This window comes from Mesocricetus auratus, unplaced genomic scaffold (assembly GCF_017639785.1).
Source record: "Mesocricetus auratus isolate SY011 unplaced genomic scaffold, BCM_Maur_2.0 Super-Scaffold_100013, whole genome shotgun sequence".
Taxonomy (NCBI): domain Eukaryota; kingdom Metazoa; phylum Chordata; class Mammalia; order Rodentia; family Cricetidae; genus Mesocricetus; species Mesocricetus auratus.
Window position 1 is genome coordinate 46,339,145 of NW_024429196.1, and position 17,099 is coordinate 46,356,243.

At 43.8% G+C, this 17,099-nt stretch overlaps 2 protein-coding genes across 2 annotated transcripts; one reads left to right on the forward strand and one right to left on the reverse strand.

The window, feature by feature from the left end:
• Positions 1 to 457: 457 nt before the first annotated feature.
• Positions 458 to 911, reverse strand: LOC101823784 (histone H2B type 1-A). The gene has a single exon (XM_005066451.4). The coding sequence runs from the start codon at positions 870 to 872 to the stop codon at positions 489 to 491; it is 384 nt and encodes a 127-aa protein (XP_005066508.1). The 5' UTR covers positions 873 to 911; the 3' UTR covers positions 458 to 488.
• Positions 912 to 1,124: 213 nt separating this feature from the next.
• LOC101823521 (histone H2A type 4) lies at positions 1,125 to 1,640 on the forward strand. The gene has a single exon (XM_005066450.2). It carries the CDS (start codon positions 1,176 to 1,178, stop codon positions 1,566 to 1,568), a length of 393 nt encoding a protein of 130 aa, XP_005066507.1. The 5' UTR covers positions 1,125 to 1,175; the 3' UTR covers positions 1,569 to 1,640.
• The last annotated feature ends 15,459 nt before the right edge of the window (positions 1,641 to 17,099 follow it).

Consider the following 17,099-nt stretch of genomic DNA (forward strand, 5'->3'; position numbering starts at 1 on the left):
AGTGTGGGTTAAGAATGGTCACAAAATTGGCAAGACTCTAAAAAGCTGGGGCAGCTAGACTTCTTGATTAGAGATGGTACCAAAGGCATAGGCCGAAGAGGCCATTTTGGCAGGAACACAAAATTCCGTTATTGCCGTTTGTCAGTTGACTCCACCTAACGTGCTCCACTGTGAAGCGTTTGAGGTTACAAGGCAGTCACTAGCTGCCGCTGGTGTGTTTCCAGCAAAACTAAATCCTAGAACCCTCACTAGACCGAAGACATCAGCCCAGAAATCGCTCGGCTCCGGGCCTCAATTACTTGCGGGATTATGTGGTCCCCTGAAAACCAAACCGCATTTGAAAAACTGCTCCAATGGCAAGTGAAAAGTCTCTTCTACTTAGTCAGGAGCACGTGTCCAAGCCCAGTGCTAGGACCAGCAAAAGCACAGCTCTTATCCGAAGAGGTGGGTGGCTCTGAAAAGAGCCTTTGGGTGAAGAGATGGCACTCTCACTTGGAGCTGGTGTACTTGGTGACGGCCTTGGTGCCCTCGGACACGGCGTGCTTGGCCAGCTCCCCGGGCAGCAGCAGGCGCACGGCCGTCTGGATCTCCCGGGACGTGATGGTCGAGCGCTTGTTGTAATGCGCCAGGCGAGAAGCCTCGCCGGCGATGCGCTCGAAGATGTCCGTCACAAAGGAATTCATAATGCTCATGGCCTTTGAGGAGATGCCGGTGTCCGGATGCACCTGCTTCAGCACTTTATAGATATAGATGGAGTAACTCTCTTTTCGGCATCTTTTCCGTTTCCGGCCCTCTTTCTTTTGAGTCTTCGTGACCGCTTTCTTGAAACCTTTCTTGGAAATGGTAGTGCCCTTGACTGACACCTCCGGCATAGCGAAAGTAACCTTTCACAGCCTGGGCTGAAACGAGTTCCAACTGCTGAGAAAAGACAGCCCACTAGAAACTGAGGAGTGGTATTTATAGGCGTGGACCTCGAATGACGTATGGGCACACGTTGTCTGATTGGATAATAAGTGCTCTTTATATGCAAATAAAGGGGATTCAAGTAGTGCTTTCTGATTGGCTAGTCTGTAGTCAATCAGCCAATCGGGTGGCGAGTAAGGCCCTTCATCAGGCTATAAATAGGCCTGGAAGAGCTAGTTGGCTTACACTTTTCATAAGGCTGTTGAAGAGACATGTCTGGGCGTGCTAAGCAGGGTGGCAAGGCTCGTGCCAAGGCGAAGTCCCGTTCTTTCCGAGCAGGCTTGCAGTTCCCCGTGGGTCGTGTTCATAGGCTTCTACGCCAGGGGAATTATGCAGAGCGCATTGGGGCTGGCACACCAGTTTACCTGGCAGCGGTGCTGGAGTACCTGACGGCGGAGATCCTGGAGCTGGCTGGCAACGCGGCCCGCGACAACAAGAAGACGCGCATCATCCCGCGCCACCTGCAGCTGGCCATCCGCAATGATGAGGAACTCAACAAGCTGCTGGGCCGGGTGACGATCGCTCAGGGCGGCGTCCTGCCCAACATCCAGGCTGTGCTGCTGCCCAAGAAGACCGAGAGCCACCACAAGACCCAGACCAAGTAACTCCCAGAGTACTGCAGTTAATACTTTTAAAACAAACGGCTCTTTTCAGAGCCACCTTCATTTTCATAAAAAGCTGTGCATGAGTGACAATTTTCTTCTTGAATAGGAATAATGCAAGACAGTCAGGTTTTTAATTTTACATTACAGGAAACTCGATGTGCTGAAATTTGGACCAGCGGTAATTAGCTTACAACGGATAAGAGACAATCCCTGGGAACGTTTCTTGACACGGTTAGGATAGTGTGAAGCTAGTACTGTTGCAGCGAGTTATAGAGTAAAACTGCCACTGAATTAAAAGTAGGTCATTAATTCAGCAGCTCTCTTAGCAGAAAGTAGTGGGTAATAAACTGCCAGTACTGTGTCACCATTATGAGAAAAAGGTCATCACAAAGTGAGCTAGAATGTTGGCCAAAGAAGTCAGACACATTTGGAAAGTAGAGTTACTCCAGCCAGTGTTAGCAGCAGGAGAACAAGTCCTAATATTTTTTAATGAGTGTTTGCGTGTGTGGTATGTCACTGTGGTATGAACATTCAGTAGCTACAGAGGCCAGATATGGGGTTGGACCCCTTACTGGAAACTATTGGCCATTGGGGACTTGCATGAAGGTACTAGAAACCAAATTCAGATCCTCTGCAAGAGTAGCAAGTGCTTTCAACAGCTGTGTCACCTGTCCAGTCCAATTGTCATTTTTTTGAAATCCAGGAATGGACATTTTACAAGTTTTGACTAGAAAATAGAGCTATCTTTTGTAAACAAAAGAAATTGGGTTGCCACAGTAAGAATTATCACATCTTCATAATTGATGCTGACCAGTTCAATAAGTGAAGGTTATACTTGGTGTTTCATTTCCTTGTAAGTGTTCTCATATACCTTTGTTTCAGAGTTCAAGACCACCAGGAAAAGATTCCACCAAACAAAACTTCAATTTAAAAGTAAAGTTTATTTATAGCAATCTTGTGACAACTGAGAACAGTTGTGACAACAATATGTGAACTGCTGCAAAAGGAGGAAATGGGGAGCCGGGCATTGGTGGCACACGCCTTTAACCCCAGCACTCAGGAGGCAGAAGAAGGCAGATATCTGTGAGGCCAGCCTGGTCTACAGAGTGAGTTCCATGACAGCCTCCAAAACGTTACAGAGAAACCCTTTCCCGAAAAACAAAAAAAGGGGGGGAGGGCAGAGCTTTTAAAGGCACAAACAGCACCTATTTAAATTGTTGAGGATTTTTCTATGTGAGGTATTGTCATGGTTTTTGTTTTGTTTGTTTTTTTTCTGAACAAGCAGCAGTTAAGTGATATTACAGAAGTAGAATAAGTGTCTGATTAATATTTTAGGATAACAATTACACAATAAGGGGAAGGGGGAAAGATTTTGGGAGATGAGCCAGGTGGCTCTGAGATAAGTCTCCTCTTTAGGTTGCTGTCAAGACTCAACTACTGATAGGGCTGACCTTAGAGTTGTGGTCTAGGCATCCTAAGATTGTTAATGCTTAATCTAAAATGAGGTTCTGCTGAGTCCTAGGTATTTCCTATAATTTAATTTGAAACTCAGTTTGAAACAGCTAGTTTTTAATCATAACCCTTATGGTAAATATATTCCTACCTATTTTTTACTCTTCATTTGATTTGTGACAATTCTTAAGAACGAGTAAAAAGTCTTAGGGAAGAGGTGGTTTTATCTCCTGTGCAAGTTTATGGATTTCTATTAGGAAACCACTGAAGTCAGAACAATTGAATACTATCTTCACATTATGAGACAAAACAAATCTCAATTTAAAGTTCCGCCCTCAGATTATTTTGTAGATCAAATTCTCAAAATTAGGACAGATCTCCCTGTGTAGGCAGAGCTGACCTTGAACTGGTTCCTCCTTTCTCAACTTGGTGTGAGCTGCTTTATACATTTTCACCACCATACTCAGCTTTGGGAGGGTTATGTATTGAAATGGACTAAAAATCTGCTGGTGAAGGGACCAGACCCTCCTCCAGCCCCCTGCTTTAGCAGCCATGACAGGCTGCAGAAAAGACCCAGCAAGAGGTAGGCCTCTGACTCAGAAAAATGTGCTCAGCTTCCTGACCTTGCCCAACCTCCTAGTCACTAGAAGGTTAGATACCCTCTATATGGCAAGCAACCAATTAGAAGTTAGCTGACGGGCTACGGATGTGTTTTATGATAACAGTGGCGTACAGAGCATAGCAACCGCCCTGGGAGGGTCTGTAGACCATAGCAACCAGTTGACCAACACATGACAGGTAGCACCAATTCTGAGACTGTTGTGGGCCCCAGACACTCCCCTTGCTCTACCCCAATAAATTCCCTGCTTCATGGTTCCTCTGGGTCCTTCTTGCTCTACCTGCTCTGTCAGATGGACAGAAGACACAAGTTAATACAGCTAACTCATTAATTATTAAAGAAACCTTTGCTTTTGCATCAGAGAGTCGGCTCCTTGGTGGTCTATTTGGGGTCTCTTGAACTTGGCATAACACTGAAAGTAAAATCAAGAGTTTTGAGCAAATGTCATTATCAGAGATTTTAATACTATCTAGTACTAACTGCAAAAGAGCACCAGGGGTTGTAATACTGGAACCAAGTCCTAAGCTCAAGGACATGCTAAGTGTAAATAAAGGCATGATCCTGACTAGGACAAAGGGTGTGGTACTCTCAGGGTAAGACTCCACCCAGCTAACCCTGCAACCTATGATAGGAAATTCCTCTGACCTGAACTACAGAAAGCTTATACAAATGTAATTCAAGGATTTGGCCAGGTTCCATCCCCACCCAGCAGGAAGCAGAACTTGGTAGCTTTGTTTTATCAAGAAAAATACTGTATAAGGGGTTGTGGAATCTTCCTCTGTAGTTAAAGAAAGCTGCTGAAGCCAGGCATGTGACATGGGAGTGCCTAAATGGAGGCCAAGAATGGCCATTGCATGAAGCTGTGAAATTGAAGCCTGGATTGCATTGGAGTCTAGGGATGTCTACCAAGGAGAGCTACATACAAGGCAATGAACCAACCCAAGAGGGAGAACTGTGTTGCAGTCAACAAAACTGGAAGAAGTGGGAGATATAAAGAGCCATCTAGTAAGCCTTTTCATGTTTTTGGCCATAGGGATACAGAATTTGGAGTTTTCTTCGCTGGGTTTCTGTCTTGCTTTGGTCCAGTATTTTCTCACAATTCCCCCTTTCTTCACTTTTGGACTAGGAATGCATATTACTGTGTTATTTAAATACATTATTTGAATCAAAATGGAAGACAGTTGTGTCCTATTTGTAAACTATACACCTAAAATCTGCTGGTCCAGAAGGTTTGGAAAAAAGGGTGGAAAATATACATTTCAGATAAAATCAATACTCTAATACTTTTTTTGTAATTTTAATATCAAGGATGATATGCAGTGGAAAATAATTTAGTGAAATTATTATTTGATAACAAACATCTCTTGGAAGTTGTACTAATTCTTCATTATGTTGACAATGGAAAATACATCTTTATCTAAAACAACGAAGAAATATTTCAGAGACAGAAAGGGACACATCTGTGATGAACGTGTATTTTAAAATATCTGTCTTACAAAAAGATAAACCCTATTAAGTATTTCTATGTGAAAAACACAATAAAGCACAACTTACATGTTAATAGTGAAACCATAAACCCCCAACCCTGTGTCACTGGTTTCTTCTATCTCAGTCTCTCCTTTCATTGTTTCCACTTGTGTCTGTCTTTCCCTCTGACTCTGTCTACCTGTTCTTTAATTAGGAACTACTTGTTGCACAAACAAGTGTTCTAGTCAAATGCCTGTTATTTTGTAAGTCACAAATAGATTATAAGGCACATCTTTGTGCCTTTGAATTAAATCACTGGAGAACAAGAATGACCCCTTACTTAATGGCAGCTTTTAAAATCCTGGGGAGTTTCTAGATTGGTCCAGTTTATGTAAGGCATTGCATTCAGCTGGTCCAGAAAGAGTAGGGTATGAGAACTGGTTCCCATGGGAACCATGTGGTTGCTGGATGGAGGAGACTATCAGAGATCTTTAATCAGAAGGGAAGTTGTAATTCAGTGTGTGTGTATGTGTGTGTGTGTGTGTATGTGTGTGTGTGTGTGTGTGTGCATTTTAAAATGTGCTTTAAAAGATTCTGACTTACAGTTTCAGATACAACCAGGCTCCCTTTGCATGCAAGTATATTGCTAAACAATTCACAGGATATAAACTTTAATATCTGCCTGCCGCAGTACATGGAGCATCTTGTTAGACATTCAAGAAGAAAAGAAAAGAGGAAGAAAGGGGGAGAGAAGGAAGAAGGTGGGGACAGATGAAGGAAAAGTAATCTTATCAAGGAGATCAATCACAGAAATAATAGCCAAAGCAAGAATGCAGGCCTTCATGTATTTGTAGTTTTGTGAAGGTGTGACAATGACTAGTGAGATGAGACCAGAATGTATTTCTTTTCATCTTGATTCTTTAATGCATCATGGTGTTGTTTCTCCTTAAGGTTACCAACGTTGGTTAGTGGTTTCTCTCTATCCTTATGTTACTGAATGAATTTCACCCTTTTCTTTTTCTTTCTTGCTTGCTTTGATTCTATTTCCTTTCTTTCTTAATTGATTTTTTGAACAGATACAATTTATTTTAAGATTACTCTTTCAATGCTGGGAATTAATTGAACCCAAGGCTTTGGACATGGGGGGGGGGCAAGCACTTCCCAGTAAATGGCATTTCATGCCCTGTTTTGCATGTTTTAAAAATTAGGATAAAAGTAAGGTTTCATTATGAAATTTCATATATGTCTATCATACACCTTGCACATATTTAATCTCCATTATCTTCTCTTGTTTCTCCTCCCTCTTTCACCCACAAAAGGCCAACAACAGGTTCTGACCTGCTGCTCCACAGCTGAAGCAGGAGGGTCATATGTTCAAGGACTGCCTGGGCAGCTTAGTGAGTGAAACCCTTGCTGACTACATAGTGTTAAAAATGGATTAGGAGGACTGAAGAGATGGCTAAGCTGTTAAAGGCTAGGGATATAGCTCTGCTGCAACACTAACCTAACACAGGTGATCCTGAGAGAGGAAAGAAAAAGTAGAGACAGGTTTGATTCTTGCTATCTGGGTCTGTCAAGGGCTTATCCCAAGATGCAAATGGCTTCCCTAAGGCAAGCAATCCAAGAAAGGGAGACACTTTGGCCAAGATGGAAGCTTTGAATGTTCTCTAAATTCATCTCTGAAGTAACAGACTATGTTTTCAGACCCATGATGCAGCCATTGTACGGAGGAATGGAGATGCCCCAAAGGAGTGTCTGTTGTTATGACTACCATGCTATGACCACCTTGCCACCATGTCTTTGTTTCAGGAGGTCATTATGGCCAACTTGTTATGATTATGTCTTGCTTCTGTAACCTCTACCTGCTTGCCTGACAAATTCCTCATTTAGAAACCTCCTATATATTTTTACTATTTCCAATGCTGACCTCTTGCACCCTGTCGTAGGGAGGAAGCCTGTGTACAGGAATTTAAAAAGGGATTGATTTAATTAATTTGGCCATGATTTGGGTCATTATCCTCCCATCTGTAAAAGGAAAATTTCAGAGATAGTGGAAATGACAGGCATACTTAGGCCTAGCCAGCATCCCCAAAGAGACAAAAGAGAAAAAAAAGAGAAAATTACCTCTTTGTGAGTCAGAGAAGGGTGGACAGACCCAACAGAACCTCACAGTGGTTGCTCAGTGGCTATAACAGAGATTGACTTTTGGGGAAGAAAAGGTCATTATCCCATTAAAAGGATAAGTATTCCTCCCATCTATTTAGCATAACTTAAGGTGAATTTGTCTTCCTGGAAGTTGGTCTCTTAGCCAGTGATTGTCTGGTCCTGTAGGAATGTTTGATCTCCCAGGCTGGAGATCCATTCTTTCCAACAGAAGGAAATGGCTTTCCCTTAATGCACCTTTAATGCTACTGTAGCATAACTACAGACCCCATTTACAGGGAAAAAGCCAGTAGATCTGGCCTTACTATCAGATAATAATTCCATCTGAGGCATCTCTGGAGCACCCTCACCTGTCTCTCTTATCAAAAGAGGGAGATAAGGAAGAAAAGTTTCTTGGCAACCTTTTAAGATGTAACTGGAAAGCCACCCAAAGGATATACAGGACTGGTGCCAACACACTGAGTTGTGTAATCTTTCTTGGGTCAGCCTGTGCCCCTACCTGAGTAAGCCTCACTTTGTACTACTCTCTCGTAGTGCTCTTGGGTGTGTTTTACCTTGCTGAATACCACTCCTTCTCTTGACACTTAAGCCTGCATTAAATATCTTTAGAGACATGTGGGGAGATGGGTCAGCAGTTAAGAAGACTTGCCGCCCTTCCAAAGGACACAGGCTTGGTTCCCAGCATCCACTTGGAAGCAACTACTCTCTGTAGCTCCAGCTCCAGATTTGATGCCCTCCGCAGGCACTGTACACATGTACTACACAGACATAAAGCATCCACATAAATGAAATAAAAATGGATCTTAAAATACCTTTAATAAAATTTCTAACTCTAAGACTAGAGTGATGCCTCAGCAGTTAAAAGCTCTTACTAAGATCCTGAGCTTCATTGCTAGACCTCATGTAAGGGAGCTCACAATGCCTGCAACTCCACCTCCAGAGCGTCAGGCACCTCCCACCTCTGGGACAGAGTGCCTCAGTGGCAATACAGGACTCCTGTGAGACTACAGATGACCTTGATCAGTCACTATTGGTCACAGAAGGAAAATTTGCAGAGATAGTTTGTCCCCCAAAACAATCTCTTTTGCTTGAAGCATATAATTTGAGAAAAAGGAGTATGAAATTGCACAGAACCCCCTATGGCTGCAACAATTTCCTCATTCCCAAACCCCTCAACCCACTCATATAAAGGATTGGTGTCACATCCATCCACCCCGCCCCCAGATCCTCCAATTTCCTCCAGAGAGAGGGTGTCCCTCACTGTGTATCCTAATAAGCACAGACTTGTTTACTGAAGGTCATATCCTAGCCTTTGTCCACTGTCTGTTAATGATGCCTCGGAAATTTTGCAATGTGTACACACACGAAATCAAAAATAATAAAATAAGTCTAAAAAGTTTCTGCTTTATTATAAATCAGCTAATCGTGAAATTCTTTTCAGAGTCAAAGCCATGAACCCTAGTGAATTAGTTATTTTTCTATTGCTATAATAAAACATAACCAAAGCAATTTCTAGATAAAGAGTCCATCACAACGAGGAAGCAGCAGGATGCAGTTGGAATAGGCAGCGAAGAGCTCACATCTTGAATCACTGGCACAAAGCTGGAAGCAAACTAGAAATGGCACCTTTAAACTCTCCAAGTCCATCTTCAGGGACACACTTCCCCCAACAAGGCTCCACCACCTAAGGCTCCCCAAACAGCATCGCCAACTGGGGACCAAAGATCCAAATGCCTGAGGCTGTGGGACACATTGAATTCAAACTACCACACTCAGTCCAACCTGAGTTGAGGTCCCTAAAAGTTAGTGAGGTAGCAGTGTGGAACTGTGCCTCTGTCTTCTCACCATTAACAACTGTGTATATGGGAATTCTAGAAAATGCCAAGGAAACATCAATATTCATTTCGTTTTGTGGCATTCTGACTTTTTATTGGCAAATATTACGCTTGACGTTCTGCTCAGTTCCAGGGTAGTGTGTGCTCTCTCTGTCTCTGTCTCTTTCTTTCTTTCCCTTATGATTTCTCTTCTTTCTGTTTCTACTTTTCAAAACCAGTTTCATCGTGTAGTTAAGACTGACCTAGCCCGTGCCCTAAACTCACAGCAATCCTCCTGCCTCAGCTACCCCAGTGCTGGGATTACAGGCATGGGCCACCACACCTAAAAGCTAAAGTCTTATCACTATTTGCCTGTTTTCCCTTCTCTAGACTGTTTCATCCCCTAGTTCAAACTCAGCTGAAGCAAATTCATGGGCTGCTTCCTTTTTACTTCTAACAAAGGCTTGGTGATTTGAATATGACGGGTAGCTTTCCAGAACCTATCCTGGGAATTTTGGTTTGCTTCTCCTTTCCTGGTTCAACTGCTCTTGGTCACCTCCAAACACCCTGAGAGGCAAATGCATGCATTGGGATGAAGGGTGTAAGGGGTAAAGGCAGGAGCCCTGTGTGTTACCTGATTCCTTGTTGCTATGATTAAAATACTGACCAAAAGTAACTTGGGGGAAGAAAAGGGTTTATTTATAATCGGTCACTGAGAAAAGCAAAAGCAAGAACTCAGGGCAGGAAATTGAGGAAACCATGAGGGCCACTGCTTACTGACTTGCTCAGCTTGCTTTCTTATGGAACCCAGGACCTCCTGCCCAGGGGTAATGCAGCCCTCAAAAAGCTGTAGTCTCCCACATTAATTATTAGTCATTAATCAAGAAAATGTCCTCAACAGTCATGCCAATATGAAGCTAGTCCTCAACTGACATCTCCTCTTCTTCCAGGGGACTCTAGTTTGTGTCATGGTGACGAAAACTAACCATCACACCTGAGTATGACCATCCTGCTAGATAGGTAAGAGAGTTTAGGAGGTGAAAACACATACAGAGAGAGGATTTATTGAAACACAGTACCAAAGGTTTGGCGGGCATGCTCCAGGAAAGAGAGGAGAATAGAGTGCCGAAAGGAAAGTAGTTAGCTCTTAGCGGGTGAGGCACCTGTTGGAGTTCATAACTGGACAGCTGGGCAGACAGCTCTCTCTGGCTGAGGAACGATTTTCACAGTGAGTTCCCCTCCACCCATGGGGCTGCTTCTCTGTAAAAGACAGCACACCTCACTGGAGGCCCATTCCAGACGGCTCAGCTTTTGTCAGTTTCTAGGGCTTGATTGTCATGGGTGACTCTTGCTGACGAGATAAAGGGCTGAGTAAAACGAGGACACAGTTGGTCCAAGATATGGGTAAGAAGAATTTTACTGTAGATAGGAGGGAGAGTACAGCCAGAGGCGTCTGGAAGAGTTCAGAGCAAGGAGAGGGAGTAGCAGACTAAACACGACCAGCAGAGTGAACAAAGCTCTGAGAGGAAAGGAGGGCAAGGAACGAGAGGGAGAGAAGTGGGTAGTTGGGGGGGGGCGTCGGTAGAAGAGGAGAGAGGAGGAGAGAGGGCGGACCAAGAGAGCAAGTGGCTGAAATGGCAGGGTCATATAAGAATCAGAAGCTGGGGGAAGGGAAGCCTGTAGGCTGGAGAGGTTTAGGGTAAGGAGCAGGGGAGCCACCACAAGTACTGTGAGCCTATAGGCCAGTGTGCTCTTTGGTATACTAACAAGCATCACAGCCAGATAACTGTCCTGAGTCTCATTTGGACCTGACAAAGTCCAGGCCTGCAGGGTTCTCCCTGCAGATAGATGGGGGGGAGGATGGGGGGAGCTGAGCAGGATGGTGAGTGTCAGACCCTCCCCCCCCCATTAGTTACCAGGGAGAAAAAAACCACACTGAGTCTGGAGTCTGTCGAAGCAGGATCTCGATTTATTCCAACACTCAGGAACTTATTTATATAGGACTGAGGTAGGGGATGGGAATCTTGGGATAGGGTAAGATGATGTAAGGAGTTAAGGGCCAATAGTATTCCACCAAGCAGGCAGGTAGCTAGGCAGGGGGCAATCTTGCATCAGATCTGGCTGAGTCACCCCCATGTGGAAGTTACAGGTTAGAGACAGGTCGCTAAACTCTAGCCAGGCTCAAGAGGTTACACTAGGCCTCACATCCGAGCCTTTCTTAGGCCCAGCACAGGCCTAGAGACTGCTACAGCCCTGCCAGAGCCCATACTGGTTGGAGACAAAAGTAACCTTTCTCTGAGGCTATCTTGTTCTAGAACTACAGCCATGGTGTGGAGCCCTTTCCACCAAGTGGAAGGAAGCTCCAGGACTGGGCAGGACTAGAGGCTAGGCCCATCGTGTCTGTCTGTCTCTATGTCTGTATGCCTGTCTCTGTCTGTCTGTCTCCATCTCTGTCTCTCTCTCCCTCTCCTTCCCTCTCCCTCTCTCCTCTCTCTCTTCTACCACACCCCACCCCCAGTCACCAACTCCTGTTTCTCTCAAGTTCAGCAACACCCACTGGATGTGACCAAAAATGGGGTGCAGAGCAAACTCAAGGCCAAATTTCCAGCAAGAAGGCCTGAGCAAATAATTTAACTTCATATTCTGCCCCCCACCCCCCATGACTTCTACCTGAAACTGCCTTTGTATCACAAAACCCCCAAGTTCAAGCTGAGTCATCTTCCTTTGATTGTTTCCAGAAGGAAATCTTTCAGAAGATTATCCATCCCTTCAGGAGGACCACACCCAGGAATTTCAGAATTTCACTGGGCCTCAGCTCTGTGGAACTAGCACCGTACTGCTCACTGAAACCTTTTGATCCAAAACAAAAGGAGACTGGTGAGCATTACAGAATTTGAAGAAACTGGCTAGAAACAGATACAGTTGCCTGGGAGACAGGACTGTGGCGGGTGTATCCAGGGAAAGAGATGGCGCCAACTTCTCCCCATACAGCTGAGACACTGTGTTCCCACAGAAGGCCCCTTACCAGCTGTGGTTACATGTGCTTGATAGGATCCTGGAGGTCCCCACACACCCCAGCTGACCCCATGGGGAAAACAATGTCCTACGTATAGATATCAACTCATGACACCATACTCCTGTGCTCTTAAGATCTGAAAGAAGTATACATTACCAAAAACGTCCCACAGTCTAGTAGCATAAGTGTATCTGGGAAATTGAGTGCAAGCATCTCTTACATTTATCTCTCCCAAACCACTGATTTTCTTAAAAAGCTTTGCCAAAGAGTGCTTGAAGTAAACAATAAACACTGGACTGGAGACTGCATACCTCAGTGGTATAGCTGTTGCCTAGCCCTAGAGCCTTGTGTTGGATCCCCAGACTGCAAAGGACATAAATGAATACATTAAACTGGCCATAGTCAGGACAATACCTGTGCTTATTTTCAGCATATGTTGTATCGCCTAGGGCCATTCTGTGGGGACACCAGACCTTGTTCAGAGACCCACTTCCCCATCAGCCTGGGAGTAGGCAACTGTAAGACAAAGTTTACTAAAAACATGTTTACTAAAAACAATACAATGCCCGGGGCAATAAGTTCCTGAAAAGGGCTGGCCCACGTGAACCACCCTGACCTCGACCTTGTCCAAAGACTAACCGCCTCTTCTGACACACCCAAATCAGTTTCTGGTGTCAGAGCAGAACCAGCCAGGGGTAGAGAGAGAGCAGAAGCTTTACTGGAGAGAGGCCTTTCTTGGGAAGTTTTCTTGAGCCTTTTTGGAGCCTGCTTAAAGTTTTCTTTACACCATTGAGTCTCTGTGTTGTCAATCCCCGACACCCTCTGCACATTCTAGGACACGGGCTGCACAGCTGACGCGGCACCATTCACCTTTTCTGAATTCACAGAATGACATTTTCTCCTAAGTTTTAATAAGAAATGACATTGTAGGGACTAAACAAGCTCCCTGTAGAAAATGACAGGTTTATTTCCTTTTAAAATTTTGGATCCATCATGAGCCAGTATATTCATAGCAAATTCCATAGACTTAATCTCTATCTCTCTCTTCCCCAAATGCATATGTGTGTGTGTGTGTGTGTGTGTGTGTGTGTGTGTGTGTGTGTGTGTAAACCTAAACATGTGGGGGGGTGGGAATGCAGAGACCCCAGGCTGTGTATCTGGCTGTTCCTATAGGCTGGCAACAGACTGAGCTGCACCATTCAGAGGACCAACCAGAGTTTAAATGGCACAGAAATGTCATCAGCAGTGACATGTATTAAAATGAAGAAGATTGCTTAAGGGACATAAACTAGACCCCTTTCCTTAGCCTTCTAAGGGTTCTGGGAGCAGATATTCCTGTGCTGTCCCCAGGTAAGGAGGCTAAGAGGAACTTTCCCAAGGACTCTGTGATGGGTTAATTGTGGCCCCACAAAATTCATATGTTGAGGGCAGGTGGAATAATTCAATGTGTAAAGGCATTTGCTGCCAAGGCTTACACCCCAAGTTTAAACCATTGAATCCCTTAGTTTGTTCTCTAACTTCCACATGCCTTCCACACAAAATTAAATAATTGATTTTAAGAATTTACATATTGAAGTCGCAGTGTCTTGTACCTCAGAATGTGAATTTATTGGGAAATGGGGTCAGTGCAGATGTGATACAAGATGAAGGCATACTGACCAGCAGACCAACACATGCCCAGGAAGAAAGCCATGTGAAGATGAAGACAGAAACTGGGTGATTTTTCTACAAGCCAAAGAACACCAAAGATTACCAGCATACCATCAAAGGCTAGGAGAGGCACCTAAAACAATTGCCCTTATAACCTGCAGGTCACTAGCCCTGACAATGCTCCCTTCAAACTCCAGTCCTCACAGTCACAGATTTATACATTTTGGTGTTTAAGTCACCTAGTTTGTGGCACTTGGATATGGCAGTATGATGAAATAAACACAGCTCTCCAGGGGCTTCCTCGAAAAACCTGGATCTAGACCTTGTGATTTTTGCTTCAGTGCTATCTCTCGATAGACCTGCGGTCTCACTTCCAATCACTTGTGTCTCCATAGTCAAGACTAGCCTTCTGGAAGAAATGGCTTCCAAGTTTTGCTTAAATGTCACCAACATTTGATATGAGAAAGCGAATGAGGTGTAAGGTGTACATAAGCAGTCTGGAGCGAGCAGGAGACCTATAGAAGAAAATCCTGGGCTAAAACTGTTCCCTGAATCTTAACAAATATTCATACAGTGGGCAGTAAATATGAAAGAGATAAAATCTGTATGCAGTAGAGAACCATTAAGATTCCTCTGAATTTAGACATGACAATAATCAAAGGTCAGGCTTCCATAAAAGCAAGTTTGTTCTTTAGATTGTTGGCAGGGGCAGGAAGATATTCAGCTAATTATAACAAGAGCAGACCTGTAGGTGAATTTCAGCCTGCCTCTCTCTCTCTCTAGCTCTCTCTCTCTCTCTCTCTCTCTCTCTCTCTCTCTCTCTCTCTCTCTCTCGCTCTCGCTCTCGCTCTCGCTCTCGCTCTCCTCTCTCTCCATATATATCCCTCCCTCCCTTAAGTACCTACTCCTGTATTAGGTGTGATCAGTCTGTGTACCCAGATAAAGTATGAGACAAAAATCTCAGGTAAAAAAAAAAAGATTAAAAAGCAGATATTCAGAAAATGGTCAAGGGACTAGCAAAAGTATGCAATTTAGGTTCAATTGACCTCTGGGATCACCAAATACAAGTGAATCTGGCTCTTTTGATTCCTTTAAGACATCTGAACAATGACATTTGGAAGCCCGCCCCCCAGTAGTTATGAAGCAGAGACAAAAACATGAATCAGCTGGCTCCAAACCATGGTTCATTATCTGCTCCAGTCTCAAAGGTTTTTATGTTGAGACTCTGCATCTGTTAAAGGTCATCCTCAGCCCTCCAACATGTGAAGTAGGCCTGCCAGCCCCCTGACAACAGCATGCATAATCTAATTGCAGGCTGCCCTCTTTGATGACTGAGCAAATGCAGCCTTTTCTATCTCTGGATAATTTGGAGCTACACAAACACTGTGATACTGATGTAGCTGCTGAGAATGGCTCTCAGATGATCGCTCTGCAAAGTAGCATCATTACAATGCTAACATTTGCTCTAGGATTACTATAATTGTGCATGAAGTGAACAGTGCTGACTCAGAGTGGCACAGATTTGTAAATGACACAGCATTACTAATCGAGGATTTGCACACAACAGATTCCCCCACCACCTTGTGTTCAGCATTCTATCACTCAATTGTTCTACCATCTGTGTTCCACAAATTAGAGAAGAAAAATAATTCTTCAAATTATTGGTTAAAATGGGAGTTACGTTTTGATAGATAATGGTGATGATAATGACTGTGATAATGATACTGCTGCTGCTGCTGTTGATGCTAAGGGTACTAAAGCTGATGATAATGATGCTGTTGATCCAACTGGTGATGAGAGTGATGACGCTATCACTATAATGGTGGTAGTGCTGCTGCTGCTGCTGCTGCTATTGGTGGTGGTGATGTGGGGATGCTGATGATGTTGGAAATGCTGCTGCTGCTGCTGCTGCTACTGATGCTACTGCTACTAATGATTATGGTGATGATGCTAATGATGATGATGGTGGTGGTGGTGATGCTGATGGTGATGATGTCAATGCTGCTGTCACTGATGGCAATAGTGTTGAAAATCATATTGCTTCTGATTGTGGTGCTGGTGGTAAGGTAGTAATGATGGTGATGATAATGTTTAAGTCTTCTAGATCTCTACTTTTTCTTCATCATACTTGGAACACAGTGAATTTTCATGAGACTAGGGAACATCTAAGATTCCTTTCTAAGACTACTGTTTCAGTGGTGTTCTTTCATGAAGCTAGTTACAATTCCAGTGCTTTGTGGACCACAGAGCTTACTCTGTTAATCCAAGTCAGGTCTGTCTCTTTTGTTCTACTTGGAAGGAAGGAGCTCAGCTTGCACTCCTGCTCCTTCAAGATCTGCTGTTTTCTCCTTTCCCACATCTCATCTCCCTTCAGTGTCTTTTCTGTAGACTAAATTCTTCAACATTTGAAACAGAAAAATCTGGAAGATGTATGTAGATCAAGGCAATGAGTCAATGGAGTCTGCAAAATTAGTAATTTCATGTTTAACAAGTAGAGGGAGCTCAAGAGATGGCTCAGTGGTTAAGGGCCCTGTTTTTATTTAACCCGTTGATATTCTTTCCATGCTGAGATTTTGCACATTGTGACTTATTTAAATATTGTGTTAAGATTTTCTTGTTTGTTTGATTGGTTGGTGGTCTGTTTTCTTTTATGGTGTGGAGCCCATATATATGCTAGTCAAGTGTTCTACCACGGAGCTACATCTTCAGCCCTGTCCTTCAATTTTTATTTTGAGACACAGTGTCCATGAGTTTCTTAGACTGACCTTAAACTCATCACATAGCCCAGGCAGGCAGGCCTTGAACCTCCAATCTCCTACCTCAGTGTCCTGAGTATCTAGGATTGAGTTCCTGCATTACCAACCCTGACTCAAATTTTCTTTATTCTAGAAGTGGTTCCTTATGATCCTCAGCCTTTGCCCCTGGAGTATCTCAACTTGCTCCATGAAAGTCCCTGTCCTAGCTGGCAGTTACTAGTGTTCAAAAAATACCACAGTTACCTCCTCAATGAAAGCAAAGAATGTTTAAGCCATTATGTCAAAGCCACTTGAGCCCTGGATCAAAACCCAGAAGTGAGCTGGGTCATTTCCTAGGTAGGAGGCCTTAGTCTTCTGCTTCCTGTCTTCATCCCAAATGTTCTAGTTTATGAAACAGGAACAATAACAGCACCTTCAGCACATCCCTCCTTTTTCTGACGTTGCAGTTCTTCAGTAAAAAGGACAGCCTTTTTCTTCAGTTTCTGCACAAATGCATGTCCCAGCTGTCCTTGGATTCCTTCAAATGCAGGTGTCATGGGATCTGGAAAACTTACTACACTTTCTAATTTAGGGATAAGAACCAGTCTAAAAAGG

Bases quoted from the DNA above. Each gene is read 5' to 3' on its own strand.
- LOC101823784 (XM_005066451.4), bottom strand. From the start codon at position 872: ATGCCGGAGGTGTCAGTCAAGGGCACTACCATTTCCAAGAAAGGTTTC.
- LOC101823521 (XM_005066450.2), top strand. From the start codon at position 1,176: ATGTCTGGGCGTGCTAAGCAGGGTGGCAAGGCTCGTGCCAAGGCGAAG.